The 20,431-nt window shown below is 31.2% G+C and overlaps 1 protein-coding gene and 1 long non-coding RNA gene across 2 annotated transcripts; one reads left to right on the top strand and one right to left on the bottom strand.

The window, feature by feature from the left end:
- Nucleotides 1-3,110: 3,110 nt before the first annotated feature.
- On the top strand, nt 3,111-18,200 carry LOC146532651 (T-box transcription factor T-A-like). The gene is made up of 8 exons (XM_085196157.1): nt 3,111-3,355; nt 11,759-11,924; nt 13,808-13,928; nt 14,266-14,409; nt 15,577-15,853; nt 16,207-16,326; nt 16,434-16,770; nt 17,346-18,200. Exons 2-8 carry the CDS (start codon nt 11,764-11,766, stop codon nt 17,578-17,580), a joined length of 1,395 nt encoding a protein of 464 aa, XP_085052283.1. The 5' UTR covers nt 3,111-3,355; nt 11,759-11,763; the 3' UTR covers nt 17,581-18,200.
- An 877-nt stretch (nt 18,201-19,077) lies between these two features.
- Nucleotides 19,078-20,326, bottom strand: LOC146532652 (uncharacterized). Its single transcript, XR_014878645.1, has 2 exons — nt 19,793-20,326; nt 19,078-19,123 (listed from the first exon to the last, which is right to left on the bottom strand). It is a non-coding gene; the product is annotated as an uncharacterized LOC146532652 (long non-coding RNA).
- Nucleotides 20,327-20,431: the final 105 nt, after the last annotated feature.

Below are 20,431 nucleotides of genomic sequence, written 5' to 3' on the forward strand. Positions count from 1 at the left end.
GGCCCAAAGTGTGCTGCATTCGAGTGTGGGTTCGACCCTCACTCGAGGAAAGTGAATATTTATTTAAATTTATATTTTTATTTCAAATTGCTGATATGGTGATATCCTTAAGTTTTCGTAAAGGTCAAGCAAAAGAAAGTACTTACATAAAAATCTATAAAACATGTTGACTGAAAATATATTAAATAAGTATTGCAATCCTGATTATAAAAAAAGTATTTAATTACGACATTTTATAGAACAATCGAATTCGAATAATCTGGTAGGTAATTTTATTTCGTCGTGTTGATGATATTTGTATTAGGTAAAAATGTATTTCATTACTATATTTTCTTGAAATGCGGAACTAAAGATTTTTGTATTCAGTGATTTCATACAAATTTTATCCTCTACCTACCATTTTGTATTATACGTAGGTACTAGGTATGTACTTATATCACTAAGCATTATGATTGGCCATAACGGCGGAGTGTTTAAAAATGAAACGTTTCTGTGGAGAGCATTGAGCTCGTTCGTTGTTTGAGGTTTCCTTTTCCAATTAGCACTTGGCCGGTAGACCGTAACTGGGTGAGGCGAGTTTGGTATGTCGGAATGCTGGCCAGGCTCTCCTCGGGAGGTATTATACATCCCGAGTGTGATTGCTGACCATTTAAACATTTGAAAATGTTTTTAATATTAATTTATTTTTATTTAATGAAATTAATTTAAATTAATATAATATTGGTGGGTAAAATTACTTCATTGTAATCAAAGTATAAAATATTACACTATAATCGTGTTAACGATTGCTTATTTGTTGCAGTTGGAATGCAGAAAAAGATAATACTTAAAAATTAACTTTTACCAATTGTAATTGGAACGAGATATTCTACCTACATATTTATACAGCGTATCTACTTATAAAATTAAAGTTTAGATTTAGATAGATTAAAATTTAACTTATACAATTAAAGTTTAGATTTAACACATACATAGATAAATACATAACCACTTATTTAAATAAATTTAATTCAAACATGAAATTTACAACTTAAAAATTTCACTTAACTGCATATCTACTCCAAAGGCAAAAATAATTTTCCATGTGTTCAGCTTCAAAGACATTTTACAACGCATTTATTTTTAGTTAACTAAAGCAATTTTCGACTGTTTAGAATCCTACTTAATATTATAAATGTGAAACTTTGTGAAGAGGGATTGTTCCACTTTTTCACCCAAAAACTACTGAACATATTTGAATGTAACTTTACAGTAATGTAGCTTATACATGAGAATAACGCATAGGTAGTAGGCGACTTTATTTAAAGATTTTGAATAATTTTAAAAAATTTCACAATACGTTTAAGCGGGCGAAGTCGCCTTGGGCCGCTCGTGGATAGGTACAAAGGCAATGTCAGTGCCAATACAATAAGTATAGCATATAGGTACATATGTCTAAATCTTAGTATTAGAAAGCAAAATTAATAATAAATAACATTTACCCAAACATTTATTTTATTAACTATTGTCTTTAAACTATTGTCTAATCGAGGTCTTCGCTATTTTAAACTTTATGTCATGGCCAACTTTTCACTAGACAGAATTATTGAAGGCAGATTCAAGTAATTAAATTAATGCAGAGAATATTAAAGATTAGTAACGTGGTATTTTTAAAAGAGAAATTAGAAGCAACGAAAATACTGTAACTAAGTATTTCCTCATGTCGGACGAAGTCGCAAGCAAAAAACTAGTAGTTTTTTTATAAAATCGCGTGATCGAAGTTGACTTTTAGTAGTCAATTGTAAAAAACTGAACGAACCTTTATAATACATGATCTTTGTTGTTCAAGTTTAGAACAATCTTCACCACTCTATGAGTTAAAATATGTATAAGTATATATTTACTATAATTTAGAGTAAGGGGTCTGTACCCTTCATCATCATCATCATCATCATGAACACAGGCCTCTCCAGCCCTATACCCTTACTATGATACAATGTTGTGATTTAGTTATTATATTGTAAAATTTCTGCTGGGTCCTGGGTCATTAGAGTAAAGATAAGAAAGGGTTACTAAGATAAGAAAATCATTATCGAAGAGTTCTTGTGGTTTATTAAATATTGTAAGAATACTTTAAAAGCTTTGAAAGTTAGAAGGAATTGATAAGCTTTTTTTTTGGAATTTAAATATGAAAATATTAACCCGACTCTACATTTCTGATAATTGGTACTTTTTTTTTTTAAGATCACGCTGTATTCTGCATGTAACAGGGTTGAAGAACTTAGTGTAAGTGTAAGACACTCCGTTCCATTAAGATATCTCTGTTTCCCACTTTCCGCCGAATTTTGGAGGCATTGAGTGAAGAGGAAGCAATTCAACGTCGCGCTTTGTCTCTTGACTAGAGCGAAGAAATGAAAAAACTGACTTTAAATATTTTATTTTCTCGAGTGGGAATCGAACTCACAACCTGCGTTTACAGTCACACGCTTGTGCCCCTGCGCCTCGATAGGCTTCGATAAATTTAATAATGACGTAGCTATATATTTTTTTTAGATTTGTATTTGAATTTTGTTACGATGCCTACATTTAGTTGTGTATAAAATAATATAGAAAATATTAAATATAAATACTTAGTGCAAAATAATAATAATAATAATATATTCAAAATAATATATAATAGAATTGGTTTTATTGTCACCAACCGTGTAGCTTTTGTCATAATAGAATTCTAATGTAAATCAAACATTTTCCGCTACGGTATATAAAATTAATTTAGAGTCAAATTTTATTGAATTATTGAATGTCTATTTAGTTGACTAACCGCATCGATGTTGCGCAGGATTGTCACAAATGCGGCTAAACATCACCACGGACCAATCGGTTCCTCTGTCAATATACCGGAGGCGTGGCCTGAAGCACTCTACTGGGGTCATAACTCACTTCATTATTAACGCAAAATTAGACCTTTACATAATATTCTTAAGACTCAATCCTGTATGATAATTTTATGGTGATCTAAAAAATGTTATGGGAAATTATGATGTACGTTAAAGCCACATGAACGAATCTTGAATACCACGCTTGGAAAACCTGAGGGTATATCATTTTGTATACATGCTAATGAGGTGTAGTGCGGTCGAGTTTGTGGTAGTTGGTCATGCAGTTGGCACGTCAGCACTGATTTGTGTTATATGACAAATAGACACCCTAGCTTCTATTGGAACTGTTGACGTTTTATGTTTATATTAATTAATTGATTATAATAAGTTTTTTTTTCTATTTTATGGACAATATAGTGTGTTAATAGTGAAGTGAAAAGCTGAAATGATAATAGTTTAAGGCTGAAACTGAATAAGGGATTCAAAATTTACAAAAGGTAAATATTAGAAAAGAAATAAGTTTACAATAACGTAGGGGATACCTATCGCCTATTTCTTGTAAGGTTCTCTCAATATTGCTATTCAGATTTCAGTATTGTGAATTCAACGACTTTATTTTCACAGTATAAAGATAATCACTATGTACGAGTATATAAATCACGTTTTCGTGTTTAGTGAAGTGCAAGTATTTAACATCTGTATGTATAATAAAAATGTAAATGATCGTCTGTACATGGAAGATATCTAATAGAGAGAATAATAGAGAAAATCTAATACTGGGAGCCTTTATCAAATTCAAAATATTCTTTATTCAAATAGACTATAACCACTTTTGAATCGTCGAATGAACATATAAACAAAAAGCTACCACCGGTTCGGAAGGCAGTTCTGCTGAAAAGAGCCGGCAAGAAACTCAACAGTTGCTCTTTTCAAAGTCGAAGTTTCGATTTGTTTTGCCTTTTCGTCTATGCATTTGTGCGCGGCAATCCCAGAAACAGCTTCACCAATTTAAACACCATATTCAATGTACAACGGACTGATATTTCAACAGTCTTTATAGGATTGAGCTCAACATACGTTTAGTTTTTACATCCTACTCATTTTAAGGATATATGGCGTATTTTTGTATAACCTTACCACGCTTTAACTGTAGTTAATTTTTTTATTTCTATATTTTATTATCTTATAACATTCTGGATGAGAAGTTCTTCGTAGTTTGTTGACTGCCTTTATTGGTGGTGGTGGTGGTGGCTAAGATTTCTATCTTAATAACTAAAATATTTTATGACCCACTTTGTTTTTCTACATGCTGTTTTTGAATTACCTTTAAATAGGCTGGTTTTAGAGTACTGTCCAGGTATTTCAGCTATAGTACAATTTCGTTTATGCTAAGAATCAATAGAATTTTTTTTGTAGTTGCATTGAATTTCAGTGTAAACGCTCGCCTCTTTTGAAAATGCTGCCGTAGAAGGTTATTTTGTTCTCTGCTCCAAGGTATATTTGATATTAAATTTCAGTTTGATACCTTTACGCGATCTTGAGATAAATGGTGACAGGAATAGACTGACGGACAACTTTTAGAGGTTCCGCTTGTTTTGTTCTGTTATGCCTTATATAATAATTATATAATTACGCGACGCCTATCTAAACTCATCCGAATTTGATATGTATTTATATTTCAATAGCAGCCCGAAAAAAAAACAATAATTTAAAAAACAAACAAACTAACAAAAAACAAAAGAAGAACCAGAGAAGTTTTACATTCTCTACTTATCACTGCTTAGAGAAATTGAGAAAACGCAACACATATGTATTTAATACTCGTGGTACACGTGCGGCGGTATTTAATAGATAATTAAACGGTTTTATTTAGCTCACCCCGTTTGTTTGTTTGTTTGGGTCAAATTTAGTAATTGAAATTTATTGTTTACTTATTTCATATCTTATAGGCTGTCGTGGCGCAGCGGCAGTAGGGTGTGACTGTAACGCGACGGTTGTGGGTTCGATCCCCACTCGAGGAAGTGAAATATTTATTTACGTTTATATTGGAAATGTTAAATTATTAATAATTAAATTTCTTCACTCTGGTGTCGAGGCAAAGCGCAACGTGAGTTTTGCCACTCAACATGCAATGCCTCCAGAATTCGGTAGAAAGTAGGGAACGGAAGTGTCTTAACACTAGGTTCCCTCTGTCTACACTGCGATGTGCGGGATACAGCGTGAAGCTAAAAAACACTATATGCACTTGAAAAAACACGTAATTTGTTTCCAACTGATACACACTGCAAAAGGACTAAACTGAACAAAATTGAGCAAATATTTTAATAATATAAATTAAATATACCTACTCCAAACTAGGCTTAAACTAGACTTATAAAATGAAACTCTACATAATGTGAAAGTAGTATTTTAAACAAAGGTATTATATTTTTAAAGATATTATAACTTTCACAAATATTAAAATATATACAATAGGTAATTAAAATATAACAATAATTAATAATTGTTTCAATCAAACCTCTAAAAGTTATCAGTATATAAATCGGCACTATTATAATTATTTAAAACACAGCATTATTTAAAAAAATATTTAAATAGTATACTATATACTCGCTCAATAAATAAAAGAAAATCAATGAAAAATTAAATAGTCGTTGCCTATACAATAAGCCAAGACAGATGTAAAAAAATCTGGCAACCCCATATTTATTTGTGCAAAATATTTCATTGATATTTCAATTAGTAGTTTGATATTGTAATAAAATATTAAATTTATAGGTTAATATTTATTGCATATTGAGATCGATATGAAATATACGTAGGTAGGTGATTGAAATGTTTTATGATCAGTCTTATATTAATAAAATAATTGATATTAAAGTGGTAGTAGGTACTATTGATTACTGTAGTGGGAAAAATAAAATAGTAGCATATATACAGGCGCAATACCGGTAAGCGGCAACGGCAGGATCAGCACAAAGCGCGCGGCGGCGGCGAGTTCCGTCATCGAGCACGAAGGCATATCGGCGCGTCCGCCTCACCACAAAGCCCCCCAATAAACTTTTACAGCAGCATAAAACCCTGACTTTTTAACCCGACTTATTTGAATTAATATCAATTCGGAGTTCCTCAATGGGCTTCACTCGTCAAACTCTAAAGTTTTATGACAACCTCAGAATTGAGGAATAAAATTTAATTGAAACGTATCCCCGAAAAAAAGTTTGATTGCGGTTATCAGCTTCCGAATTTGAATATTTACATTGAATATTTCTGAGCCTATAAACATACCATGTCTATTATAATAGAAACGGGTCACTAAAATTTGAAAGTGGAAACTAAATTTCGTAAATGACTAGTTTTTTGTTTGATATAAAATAAAATATCTTAAAAATATTTTCTGATAACAAGTTCTTACCTTTTATTTCGAAAAAATAATGAATACACACATATTGTTGCGCATTTATTGCATTTATTAATACTAAATTAATAAATTGCATATATGACAAAATCTTTCATATAAACGATTTCAACGCGTGCTGGTGCAGGTGCCTTCAGTCGTCTTAATTCGAATTATCGTTCTAAAATATTGTAATGTATAAAAAGGACGTAAGTATTGAGCATATTTATTTTTTTCGTTGTTTATTTTAAGTATTAGCTATTTATTGGTCACAATTTAATAAATTGACTGTGACAAACTTTATTGATAATATATTGCGTTATTTGATTTTAGTCTATTGTTTGATTAACATATCAAGGCTGGCGGTTGTACATGCAAAGTGATAATAAAAATTCAAGTTTGAAACGTGGATGACGCAAGACCATTAAAAATACTTACTTGAGTTTTCGGCATCATTCCATTTGCATAGCCTCCTCGGCCTTCATTACGCAGCCGTTCCGCAAACTTTGGAAATTGGAAAAGACAACACGAGCTATATTGTTTCAATGGTTTCAATTTTTGTCTGTTCGCTCTTGCATTTGATAATTAGCACCTCTCTGTTCATATCTAGTCTTACCTAAAACTTTAACACAGAATATTATAGAAACGGTATGCGCGTATTTTTATTGCTTCACAAATTACATTGCTATGAAAACGAATATAATTGGGAATAAATTTCTTGTAAATAGATATAGATGATAGCAGTAAGTAAATAGAAATTATATAATAATTTAATGCGAATTTAATGCGTTTATATATGTATTAAGATAGGTAAAAATATGAAAATGCTTTTTTTAGTGTCACATTCTTACACATAGCGGACAATAGTGTTCGGGACACCGACAGTCAACATCATATATGACGCTAACATTTATCGAAGTGCGTGTCATAAAGTTTCAATCACGGGTCCCTTATACCTTTTGAGGTAACATTCAGAGCCACTCGTTGTTATCTTTAATATTTTATAGCGATCAGTAAAACGACGGCACTGCAAAGCGATTAAGCGACATTCCACTTGTGGAGCTGGTGATGGGGGCGAGTTATATTGTGTTTGAAGTGAGGGCTCTGTCGGCATCGATAACGAATCGATGTAATTACCCGCAATTAAAAATCGATAAATATTTACGTACGGTGCGCTATGAATATTTTGTAGCGGTCATCACGGTCTTAGATGAGCAGTTCGGACCAATAGTTGGTTGAACACCATATTTAACCTTACCATTAAAAAGAAAATGTTCGCAATTCATCTATACGACTCAACTTTAATATTTATACCTCATGCAGTCGTAAAACGATGAATAATGACGCTGGAGCTGAGTTCGCTAGTGCTGTAATTACTTTGCCTTTATACATAAGTACCGCACGTTGGCTGTCTTGTGTTGTTGTGTAAAACTTAAATGTTGTAGAGTTACGATACAAACCTTTATAGATCCTTTAATATAACTGTGCAAAGAAACATGAAACATTCTAAATTAAAACCTAACATATAATATACCTATAGTTGTATAAAAGGACTATCCATAATATTAAACTAATATTGTAAGATTACGACATTAGTAAGGAAGAGTTACGTTAGCATTCTTTAGTCCACCTGTACGATTTTTGTTCTTATGTGCTTAAAGTGCATGTAGGTACATCTTTTTTGTAAGTTTATTTTTATTATCTGTTAAAAATAGTTTAATAAAAATAATTTAATAATAATAATTTATTATATTTTCCGTTTTGGCGGGTACACGCACAAAAAATGTTTTCAAGATATTATAACTCTTTTTGCTTTAATCTGAATATGCACCTATGATAAAACTTTGTCTCTTGTCTCCCACAGTGGAATCCGTTGTGTAGTTTAAAACATGTAAACGTTCATCTCCAATAATCGATTTTGTTTTATATGTTGTAAAGAAGATGAACAGACATTAGATAACAAATCTATGCATAAATGAAGCAAGTAATGAGGACGCACGACTATATGCAAGTAATGAGGATTTTAATCAAACATTTTTGCTATATCTATCTATCTATCTATGTAATCTTTTCAGCTTTACCTACTAGGGTAGGGCAGGGAAGTCGGAGACAATTTTATAGGAAGAGTTAAGACACTTCTCTTTTCGGCCAATTAGAGGTAGTGTTTGATAATTGATGTAACTTAAGGCCTAACTTGGCCTTACGGAAGCGGGAAAATGAAATTAGTTTATTCTTTCGAGCCGACGTATCAACAACCATCACGTTTACAGACAGACATTCTATCCTACGATCGACCTATCTGTGTAGGTACCTATGTACCTATCTACTACGTAAATTTAATGTATGCTACTTGGTAACTAAAATATAGTCTACCTAAGTATTTATTCTATTTATTTTTTGGTATAGTACAATAGAAAAAGGAACGATATTTAACCTATAAATTAACTCATTCCGCTAATCTAAGCTCTAGAAAAATATTTGCTCTGGAATTTTTTAATTATATTGCTTAGAATTACTTTGAATCTTTTGTTTTTATTTAATCTAAAATAAACTTGAAATATACGACTATTTGTTAAAGCTAATGTTTATAATATGTGTAATACACATAGTATCAGACTATTCTCCTGAGACCCAAGACAGAGACAGAGACACCTATTTTCGGACTATATTAAAAAAATATTTTATATAAAGAGCGATAAATGGTACTTATTTCTCTTAAAAATAGGATAAAAACTCATTTTCCGTTTTATATAACTTGGCTTTAATTTTTACATGGTAAACATAAATAATATAAATGATTATACCTACTGTGAATTATAATTAAATTTCGAATTCAACGAGAACAAGTTTCTAACATTTATTAGACTTTATGAAAACAAAAAGCTATTTTAGCTAATGATCACAAAAATCAGACTTGGTTAGTAACTAAATGTCATACAATCTTATATACCTACTTCCTTGGTATATAACGCACGAGTTAGAGAGTAAGATGACATTAAAGAGTTGGAAGAGGAGAGTCATCAAATTATGATATCACATTTGAGATGTATGGTGTTTACCATAAAGCAATGTTTTGCAGGAAGTAATAATTTTCCAATATATGTTAAATAGTATACAGATTGATACCAAAATAAATACTAGGATTATGATTATTCAATTATGTTTATTCTCCTGCTTCGGAAAGTAAAATTGCAAGTTCACTCATGAAACGCTGCACTCACGAAATATTAGGAAGAAGAAGTTAGGTGAAAAGTGGAGAATAGAGTTCTTGAGACTAGGGTCTTACCAATTTTTAATGGGTTTTCCTTGAAGTTTTATTTGATGATAAACGGATGTGACATGGAAGGATATGTACGAGTATGACTCTTCATTTTACGTCCACGCTAAAGAAATTTTGAGCGAAAGCCTATTGGCTTTCACAAAATTTTAGAAACAAAAAGTTGTGTAGACTGCAATTATCTTTGACAAATGACAAATTATATTATTCTCACATAATTTTCATAAGTCTAGTACTTATAACAACCAAAAAACAAGGCTGCGTTTTTCAATATACACCTACGACATTCTTAGACCGCCAATTTAGTTTTCGAAGAATTCTTTATTAATTTTTATGTTAAATATTTCTAAAAGGGCTCACAAGAATTGACAAATTCTTAGCTTAGTTGATTCCTGGTACATTGAACTGCGTCGGTCTGCGATAATAAGTACAATAAACATACGAGGGAAGCTCGTGAGCCAAACTTACAATAAAATGCTCGTCTTATATTTGCCATAAAGATTTTTAACGTTTTTAGTAGAAACTGTTATATTTTAGATGACGGTCGGCAGCACAAATAGAAACGATGTTTACTTTGTTATTCAAATGATTTTTGGGAGATAGGTATTGGTGGATATTATATCTAAATTAAAAAATATATGTGAATGAAACAAACAGCCACTTAACCGTTTTTCGTTATCTATATATGTAAAACCTTTCTATAAGTAATCTACAGCCTGGATAACTGATAGACAAATTGTAAGCTTGAACCCTGTTTTCTGTTATTGTATATATTCTATTATGTACTAGTATTATAAAATACATTACCTTTTTTTCTTACAGTAAAGATACAAAGGGGAATTTGAGAATTTAAATAATTTTATGTGCATATAAAAGTTTCGTTCTCATATTACTTTTCTTTTAAATGAATATGCTGATACATTTTCTCAAGTCCTATACTATATTTTTATATATTAAAGATGTATTAATTTTGTGGATTTTCTTAGACTATTTTGAGAAAGATTATATAAAAACTTCAGTTGACCAACTTATAGGTATACGTTAAAAGTTAACTTTTGTTTAACCTTTTTAATATTTTTGCATCATTGCACACGGATTGTTTTTTAAAACAACTCAGATATCCTATCTTAGGAGGCAATCAGGAATCTTTCTATAAGGTATAATAATTTTATAATTTACCGTCCGAAGATAAATTGTGCCCAAGCTTACAATTTCCTTCTGTGCTTGTTACATAAAAAAATATTAGTTTAAGGTTTCATTTCTATATGTCTAGGCGTAGTTTCGCTGGTTTGTTTCTGTCAAATTTCATAGCAGAGTACTCATAATTTTAAATATTTAAATAACAAATATCTATCGCGTATAACAATTTTTGCTATGCCGAATTTTCGTTATACTTTACAATTGCTAGTCTGCTTTGTTTGAACCTCAGGTTTCCCGGCCTTTAAAATAAACTAAATCTCTACTATGAAAGATGGGCTATGATAAAAAGGAAAACAAACTATTTACTGATGTCACGATATATATAAATACCTGCTTAATTATTTATTGTTTAACGTTTTATTTTATTAATAAAAGCTATTTCTATCTATAAATACGAATAATATTGATACATAATTAATTTTAAGTATATGAAAATGTAAAAATGCGAATTAGAAAGCTTAGCGTGACGGTTCTATAAATTATAGATTGACCTATCGAATGTTAATAAGATACGAACTCTATGTTAAGTTGATTTGAATTATGAGTTGTATATATTTTTTTAGCTTCACATTGTATATCGTACGTAGCAGGGTACGCCGAGCGTTAAAATGGGCACCTAGTGTTAAGACACTCTGTTCCCATTAAGGCTTTCGTTTCTTATTTCTTATAACAATTCTATATATGTATTAGATGTTTAGTATTAGAACTATTGTATAGCTTTTAATCGCTTTTTGTTTTATAGCGCTCAGTCTAATAATATTTAATTAGTTCTTAATAGTTGAATTTATGATTATGATTTTTAGGGTATGTAACGGTATTTTTAGGGTATGTATGGCTCGGGCGGTATATTTTTGAAGTATTATTCTGCACACTCACTGAGAAAAGATTAATACTTTTTATACAAAACGTTACAAAGAGGCGAGGATTTAAAATTCTGATCCTATTTATAAAAAAAGTATTTTAGTAGTAAATGGATCACATATTTCCAATATCATAATTAATGGGATAATTTAATATTTTGTTTAGGTACAATGGCAGCATCGCATATATTGAGTGCGGTAGAGCCCACGGTGGGTGGCGGCGGATCGCGAGGAGGTCGCGAGAGAGAGGTCAACGTAGCCCTCGATGATCGTGAGCTTTGGGTTCGTTTTCAGACCCTTACCAATGAAATGATTGTCACTAAAAATGGACGGTAAGAATTTTTTTTTTTTCATATATTATGTAAGGCTATTACATATTTATAACTAAATATATGTTTAATTTATATAGTGTTTTTTATAAGTGGTAAGTGTATTAGTAGATTCCGTTCTTCATTTTCTTTCATTTCTGATATTTGTTGAGATATGAAGCACACCACTGCGTTTTGTCTAAGCACACCGTGAAAATAAAAACATTTTCTAATTTCCTTACCCCTGTTTATGGAACTAAATCCTCAACTCATCGATCGCGTGTTCAACAGGGCCCTTAGTCAAAAGTGAACTATTCAAAATAAATTCGAACATTTTTAATAATATCATAAATAACTAAAATAAATAAGAATAATGTGAATCATTTACAATTTTAAACACAGAATAAGCACATTAAAATCCAATAACAACAACATTGAAGCAAATGAGTATGAAATAAAATCGAACAATATGCCTTACAATTTATGTAGTTAATAGCCCGAGCATGATTACTGTATGTTTAAGTGAAGCATTAACTTGTTCTAAATGTGTAGAGACTAATTAACTCGCCGCGTTTTTACGACAAATTAAAGGTAAAGGTTATTGAGAGAATGAACGTAATTAATTTTTATATTACAATTAAATATAAGTTATTTTTGTGTTGTATTCCGCATATCGCAGGGTAGGCAGAGGGAACCTAGTATTAAGACACTCCGTTACGCACTTACCGCCGAATTAAAACCGTATCTCCTTAAATCTGATGTCTAGACACTAATTAGGGGTAATTCAGACATTGGTTGGCGCTTGATGAGGGAGGCCTACGTTCAGCAGTGGACGGCGATAGGCTGATGAAAAAAAGACAAAATACGTTACGTGTTTAATATTTTATTAAACAATAAGACCGACTTACTTATTAATATTTTTGTATTTTTGAAGTTCCGTATCTCAAAAGAAAGTAAAAGGGAACTCCTTACAGGATCACTTTGTTGTCCGTGTTGTGTCCGTTTGTGTTCTATGGAGGGCATTTATCTTAAGGTCGCATGGAGGCATCCCGGTATATCATATATGTTAATTATATATATTAAAATGATAGTGAACCGATTATTTGGTGAATTTGCAATATGTTTATTTTCGTAGGTAATCTGGACATCCACTAAGAAGGGATTTTGAAAAATTTTAAAGGGATGAAATAGGGGTTGAAAGTTTGTATGAAAAATGTTTTAAATCGGGACCGATTTTTATAAAATTTGAAATTCGGACTCTTAAAAATACTTCATTGTATACGTGTTTCCTGGTTTATTATAATTCACCCCCTAAGGGTCCATATAAGTATGTGAAGCTGCGCGCGTCCGCTAGTATAGTATATAACTAATTTAATGTATTTATATAATACATTGTATAATAAAGTATAAAAAATCTAAAAATACAAGTTATAAACAAGACAGTTAGTGCGTCAAGGGTAGAGCATGGCTCGGGCGGTATCGTTTAGACGCCCTACGTTAATGAGCAAGACCCATAGTGTTAATAGCTGAGAACTGGCTGCCCCTCAGCACCCTGTTAGCACTCGCAAATGTTGATCATCACCGCTATATATAATATGTATATGACAATAAATATTCTGTTTTTACCCTATATTTACAAGTAAGAAAAGTATAAAAGTACAAATAAAAATCAAAATTTTCAAAATACTGAAAATACTAATTATTAATTAACGAAAGTTAAACAGAATTCAAACAATTGTGACAAAGACGTAGATTATATTATTCAAACGAAACATTGGTTAACAGAAAACCGTATTTTAACAAAATATATCTTGTAAAGAATACAAACATCAAAGTAAAAGATATGTTATAATAAAACAGAATTCATATTATATTGCAAGTAAAATTGCTATTATCTTTTGTTTTAGCCGAATGTTCCCAGTTGTAAAAGTAACTGCCAGTGGGCTGGACCCGACGGCCATGTACACCGTTCTTCTTGAATTTGTCCAAGTTGACACTCACCGCTGGAAATACGTTAACGGCGAATGGGTAAGTACAGCTCGTTTTACAACTACAAATCTAATTTTATGACTCGTCTTTCGTACATTTTGTTTGCAGACAGCTTTTACTACAAAATTGGAATCAGGTTTTAATGCTACATGCAATGCAATGCAATGCAATGCTTACATTATAACTATTCAATTCTTCGAATGTGTCAATTTATTTAGGCATTTGAAATTACACAGTTTATTACTTAATGCATTTTTGTAATAAAAACATTAACAATTTAAATGAAAATTATGAAATATTAATAAATAGTTGCTAAAGATATTTCTGTTAGATATTGAAATTTATGTTATCCTAATATGGTATAATATCTTCCTAGGTGCCCGGTGGAAAAGCTGAAGTGCCGCCATCTAATGCTATTTATATACACCCTGAAAGTCCAAATTTTGGTGCACATTGGATGAAAGAACCCATATCTTTTGCAAAAGTCAAGTTAACGAACAAGACCAATGGAAATGGACAGGTACTGATAAATTTTTTTAAAGAGTGATTATTTTTTTTTCTGACAAAAATGTGCCTCTTTCTCGCTTCAGGCAATTTTCTTTCTGAAAGTTGTTAACTGAAAAATCCAAAATCGTATGATGCAAGCAAACAACATTTTTCTTTAAATTCAAATATGAAGTAATTATATTCATAGAATTGTATACGATTGTTGGTTCTATGGTATGGTACGTATCAATACTGTACAAGTTTGCTTAGTTACCGAAGCTTCTTTATTTGCTCCGTTTTCTCTCTTTGTGTTCATCTCATCAGTTAAAACAGAGCATAATTAACAGTACCCAGAACTGACCGAATACTAATTTTTGATAATAGAAAGTCTGTTATTCGAAGGTGTTACAGTGCTACAGTTTGGTGGCTACCGCTATTCCATAGCAGCATTTCTCACGCTCGTATGTGGTGCGAATGAGTATGAAAGCAAACATCTGATACATCCAGATCCATATGTTGACGGATCGGTGTGAAATCTATAGCTTTACCAACTATTTAGCAGATGTCCGTACGCACTATCATTTGTAATCATTATTGTCTCACTGTCATGTTTACTGCTCTTTTTTAGTACTCTAGTGACACTAATGTGTTATTAGTGTTGGTAGCTTTGCGAGCTCGTTAATAAATCATTAATCGATTATAATTAATAGTATTTAGATGACGCAGTGGAACATTGTTTCTGCGAGGGTTGTGGGTTCGATGGTTTTAGTAAGACATGTATGGTGTCTCGTTTCATCAATATTTTTTAAATTTTGTTTCTCATAAGAAATATTTTTTGCAATATCAAACATCGATTTGTCTATCATCTATTTACTGTGATTTTATAGCAGTGTATCTTCGAAGTTGTGATATTTATAGCTTGAGATTCTAGCCTATTCCTATTAGTTAAGATTATGAAAAAATTAATACCTACTTTTGCGTTTTACGTTTACTGTTTACCTCTTATCCTCTACATTCCGCTTATATATATATGGGCTATGGGCATATAATGGCCATTTCTTATATCACAAATATAACTAACTTAAAACTATCGAGTTTGGTCAGGCACGAGAATATAATTATTTAACTCTACGTAAGAACATTATATTTTTTATTATTACATCATTATATTCGTTTATATATTAAACTTTCTTTCTTTTAGATAATGTTAAACTCTCTCCACAAATATGAGCCTCGAGTGCATCTAGTGAAAGTTGGTACCGATCTTCGTCGCATAATGACTTACCCTTTCCCTGAAACACAATTTATAGCTGTGACGGCTTACCAAAACGAAGAAGTAACGTCACTGAAAATTAAGTATAATCCATTTGCAAAGGCCTTTCTGGATGCAAAAGAAAGACCTGAAGGCTATTATCAGCGAGACTTCGTTGGAAACCATTATCAGCAACAAAGTTCTTCCCCTCATCAATATCCACAATGTGAGTTTCTTAATTATAGATATCTATATTTTATGTGCGTTTTATACGATTTTTATTCATAACATTGTAAATAAAGTTAATTATTTACAACTATTATTATGTAAATTAATATCTAAATTAAATAATATCTACCTTAACATATTATTTTTTAAGAAAAAAGTTACGGTGAAAAAAGAAATAAATATTTCATAGGTTCTCTCCTGTCGTCAACATTATTTAAGTATTTTAAGCAATATAACATAAACTCGAATGTAGTTCTAGTGCTAGCTTATTTCAATTTAAATAGAATAAATATTGTCAAATGGTATCTTACCTATGTAACATAAAAAAAAAATATTCTATATATTTTACAGTCGGTGGATGGTTTGTTACGTCACAATCGCTTTATGGAAGTAGTAGTAATTCTACATCAAGGAGACCAGCCCCATATCCACCTAGACCACCTTCACGCCCACGAACGTTATCACCACCATGTAAATATATGTATTTTTTAATGACTACGAATAAACGTGAAATAAAGAAAAATATTATTTTTATAAATATAATACCTACATATAATATATATATTGTGTATTTTTAGCAACCTACAGCAATCCAGAGAGGACTACAGCGGTTTCGGCAAACGGCAGCTATACTTGGGCTAGCACGAGTGGCTACTGGAGTTCAGCTCAAGGGAGCAGTTCACCCCAGCCTAATGCATCTCCGGCCCCATATCGTACTCCACCCCACGCGTACCCTGCCCCCATAGAGTACGCTCCGCCCCCTCCTCCGAGCACTGCGGCCCCTGCGACGGCGCCTGCATCGTTATACCCTATTCAATATGAAACTCCTCCTCAACACCATTCTTCTTACTATCAACACGCGTACGCGCCATACGCTCATCATACGATTGAAGATATTTCTTATTGGCCTAATAGGTGATGAAATGTATTAATTTTTATGCTCGATTTCTTTACTTGAATATTACTTCAAATTTCTGTTAGTAACCTATACTAACCTCATTCAAATTTAATAAAAAAATATAGATGTATAAAAATATATACTCCAACTCTAAGAATTTTTACAGCGAAATGTCAAGTTCACGCTGTATTCCGCACGAAGCAGGGTAGGCAGAGAGAACCTAGTCTTAAGACACTCATTCTCATTCAGTTCCCCATTTTTCGTCGTATTCTGGAGTATCGTATTTTCAATGCCGCGCTTGGGCTGACCTGAGCGGAGAAGTAAAAATATGCATTTAAATAAATATTTAATTTCTTCAAGTGGAGATCAAACCCACAATCAGTAGCGCTTATAGTCACACACTTGTGCTTCTGCATCACGACTGGCCTCAAATAAAGTTTCAAATAATCAGATAGCATGAAATTTATTTCTTAAATAACACAATATTTCATCTTAAAAGTAGCTAGGTAGGTATTTATTTCTAAGGCCAAAATTTATTTATTTTATATGTGTTGTGAAGTTTAAAATATGAATATACTTTTTATTTTAACAGCTATAGTTACCAACCAGAGTATGTGGGTACAGGCGATGTGGCTTACAGTGAGGGTATGTCTTTTGCTCCTACGGGTGCTCCATTAGAAGGTGCTACGACAAGTCAAGACGATCGAACCACCCCTACCGGATCTGAACATCAGTCGACGGAGAGAGAGTACAAATTCAGTGCTGAAGAAGAACGTCATTCCCCGTGTGAAGATTCTGCGCTTCCACCACGTTCTCCAACTCAGTGACCAATACAAAAACTAGATTAAATGTAAATTCAATTATATGTGTAAGCTTAGGTACAATGTAATAGTCAATATTATGTTTGTATACTAATTATAATTATTACAAAGTTGCAAATAGTGAACAACTTAGCATAATATAGATATTTATGTATTTATCTAGATAAATATAATGCAAGTTTAAATGCTTTGATATTAATTTTCCTTTTTAAACTTTTTTTTAATACAATGCAACTTTTATTTAATTTCTTTTCATATACATGTATATCAAGGTAAAATTTAGTTATTTATAAATTATGTAAAATGGACGTTTATATTGTAAATATTTTGTTGCTTATTAACAAGTATTGTTAATAAATAGCGTTTTAAAATCAATTAGGTATCTACATAGATACAATGATAATATTTTTAATACTAATCTGGTAATGATTGATTTATTTATTGTAATATCATCTAACTTCTTCATTTGTCTGCTAATCCTATGAGAAATGGCTAATTTGTTTTTAAGATTTTTTTGTAAATAGATACATAGAGTAAGAACTATGCTATAACGAGTAGATCCTAATAATGATATTTTGTGTATGACAATGACCAAGCGAGAAATAAATCATATTTTGTTACAGAAACATGTTCCAGGTTTTCGGTCTTTTATTTATACCTATTACACAGCCACGAGTTAATTTACCTCTACATATAATTAAATAAATACCCCACCCCAGTGAATCTATCTGAAGAAATTAGACAAATTATAAATATACTTACTAGCTTTATATATTAGTAGTAGGTTTATGAGTATCAGATTTGCGTTAATTATAAGGGACTTATACACATAATATCTTATCTAACTTACAGATTAAAAATTATTAATAAGTAATTAAAAAATGAAGTATCTATATAGGTAAGTAATCGTTGTAGTAATTGTTGTCGCTTGAAAATATGTAAGTATGCAATGAAGTAATTGGTTTTTTTTTGTGAAATATTTATAGATATTGATCTATGAATTAATTCTTCTTCATCGTCCTTAAGAAGCATTTTGCATGTATTTTTTTAATCTTAATGATAATTATATTAAAATAAAATTATCAATTGTTTATTTGTTAATTTTTCATTGTGAATTGCAATTATATATTTAATTATACCACATATATTGCGTAATATTAAATGTACCTCACTTTGAATATTCATGCTCTTTTTTTGACTAAGAGTTTTGGTGCTTATTCCCGAGGGCGCTAGTAGTATAAGCGTGTAAAGTTATCACAAATATATATACGAGGAAATGTGTTCTGTGAAAGTTAAAGTAAATTTTTTTCGTATGGGAGTTACGTTTTTTCTAGTATAATTTATGTTCCTTGTTACTGAGCGACTGCGTCAGATTTTATTAATAGAATTTAGTGTGGTATGCGGGGCCATATACTTATTGAAAAATATTATTGACAATAATATTGTGTGCGGCTAGCCGTATGTAGGTATTGTATAATTACATTATAAATGAAATCAAAAACATTAATGTTTGTATTGATTTATTCATCTTTCGCTGCAGGAACAAAATCTGTAAACAAAATGAACACTATTATTACAAATAAATCTTTTGCCATTATTATAAATGTTGTCCAACTTATGTTCTTGTTAGCTCTTATCAAGAGAAAAAAGTCAAACATATTTTCTAGTCTATTTAGAATAGAATGAAGAAGAATATTTTTATGATTATAAATAATAATAATTAATAATACCATTTTTATTTATAAATTTTAATACTCATAGAATAAAATTCTTTTTGAGTTGTAATCACAATAAAAAAGAATTTCAATTGTCACAATCATTGGAACTAGCTAGGCTAGGTCATGGGGGTGGCACTCCATTACTTTAAATCGAAAAAAAATGTATGGTAACTAATGCCATCTATCGCTTGGAGCATGATAATAAAGATTCAGAGTTGATATATTTAGTCCGTAGATGTCGTTTCAAAATACAAATTTCGTTTTCTTATATTTTTATTTCAAATTCAATAAATTAGAAAATAATCAACAAAAAAATAATTTCTTATTTGTCGGTGGTACATCTATCTCTAGTGTATGTGTAATATCTATGGGCTAGGTTAAATAAAGTTTAATTACAGTGAAAATATTTATTAATTTACCTTTATTCCAATTATTAAAATAAAAAAATACATGAAATATCAACTGATAATATGATTAAAATATATATTACACATACTTACGATTTAAGACTTCATTCCCATAGACGTAGCCCGTGATATAACACTGCCAGCTTCTACGTTGCCAAAAAATGACATGGCCAGAGCTGCCAAGCTGCCTGCCACCACTCCAGTTGCAGAAAATCCTAGCTTCAATAAAAGCCAGGCGCCTTTCCCCGTACAGAGTACAATACTTCCCAGTACGTTCACAATTCCCGCCGCACACGCGTTACCCATTTTTGGATTGTACTAACTTTTTAAATTGCTATTTCAGTTAAATTATGGCCTAAAAGTTACTTTTACAAGAGAAGGTTGTGAAATTGTGAATTGAGTACAAACGCACAGCGCAGGTGTAATAAACTACTAAGTGCAACGTGTACGTGAAGGGGAAGTCCCGCTTCAAAGTGTTCTTCAATTTTTTATACGAGTCTCGAGGCAAATGTCTTAAAACATACAGCCAAAGGAATTACGAAATATTTATACGTTTCTAATTTCGTATATTTATTTGAAAAGTAATTATTACTTGTTATGCAATTTTTATATGATTTTTTTTACAGAAATCTTTATCTCTGAAAAAACTGACTTGTAATGTTTAAAGAAAATAAAATTTATTAAATATAAACTGATTATAAAATTTGATTTGAATTCCAAAGGTATATATGT

The sequence above is a fragment of the Heliconius melpomene genome, chromosome 13, assembly GCF_056956725.1.
Source record: "Heliconius melpomene rosina isolate 202511_hmr_F chromosome 13, ASM5695672v1, whole genome shotgun sequence".
NCBI lineage: Eukaryota > Metazoa > Arthropoda > Insecta > Lepidoptera > Nymphalidae > Heliconius > Heliconius melpomene.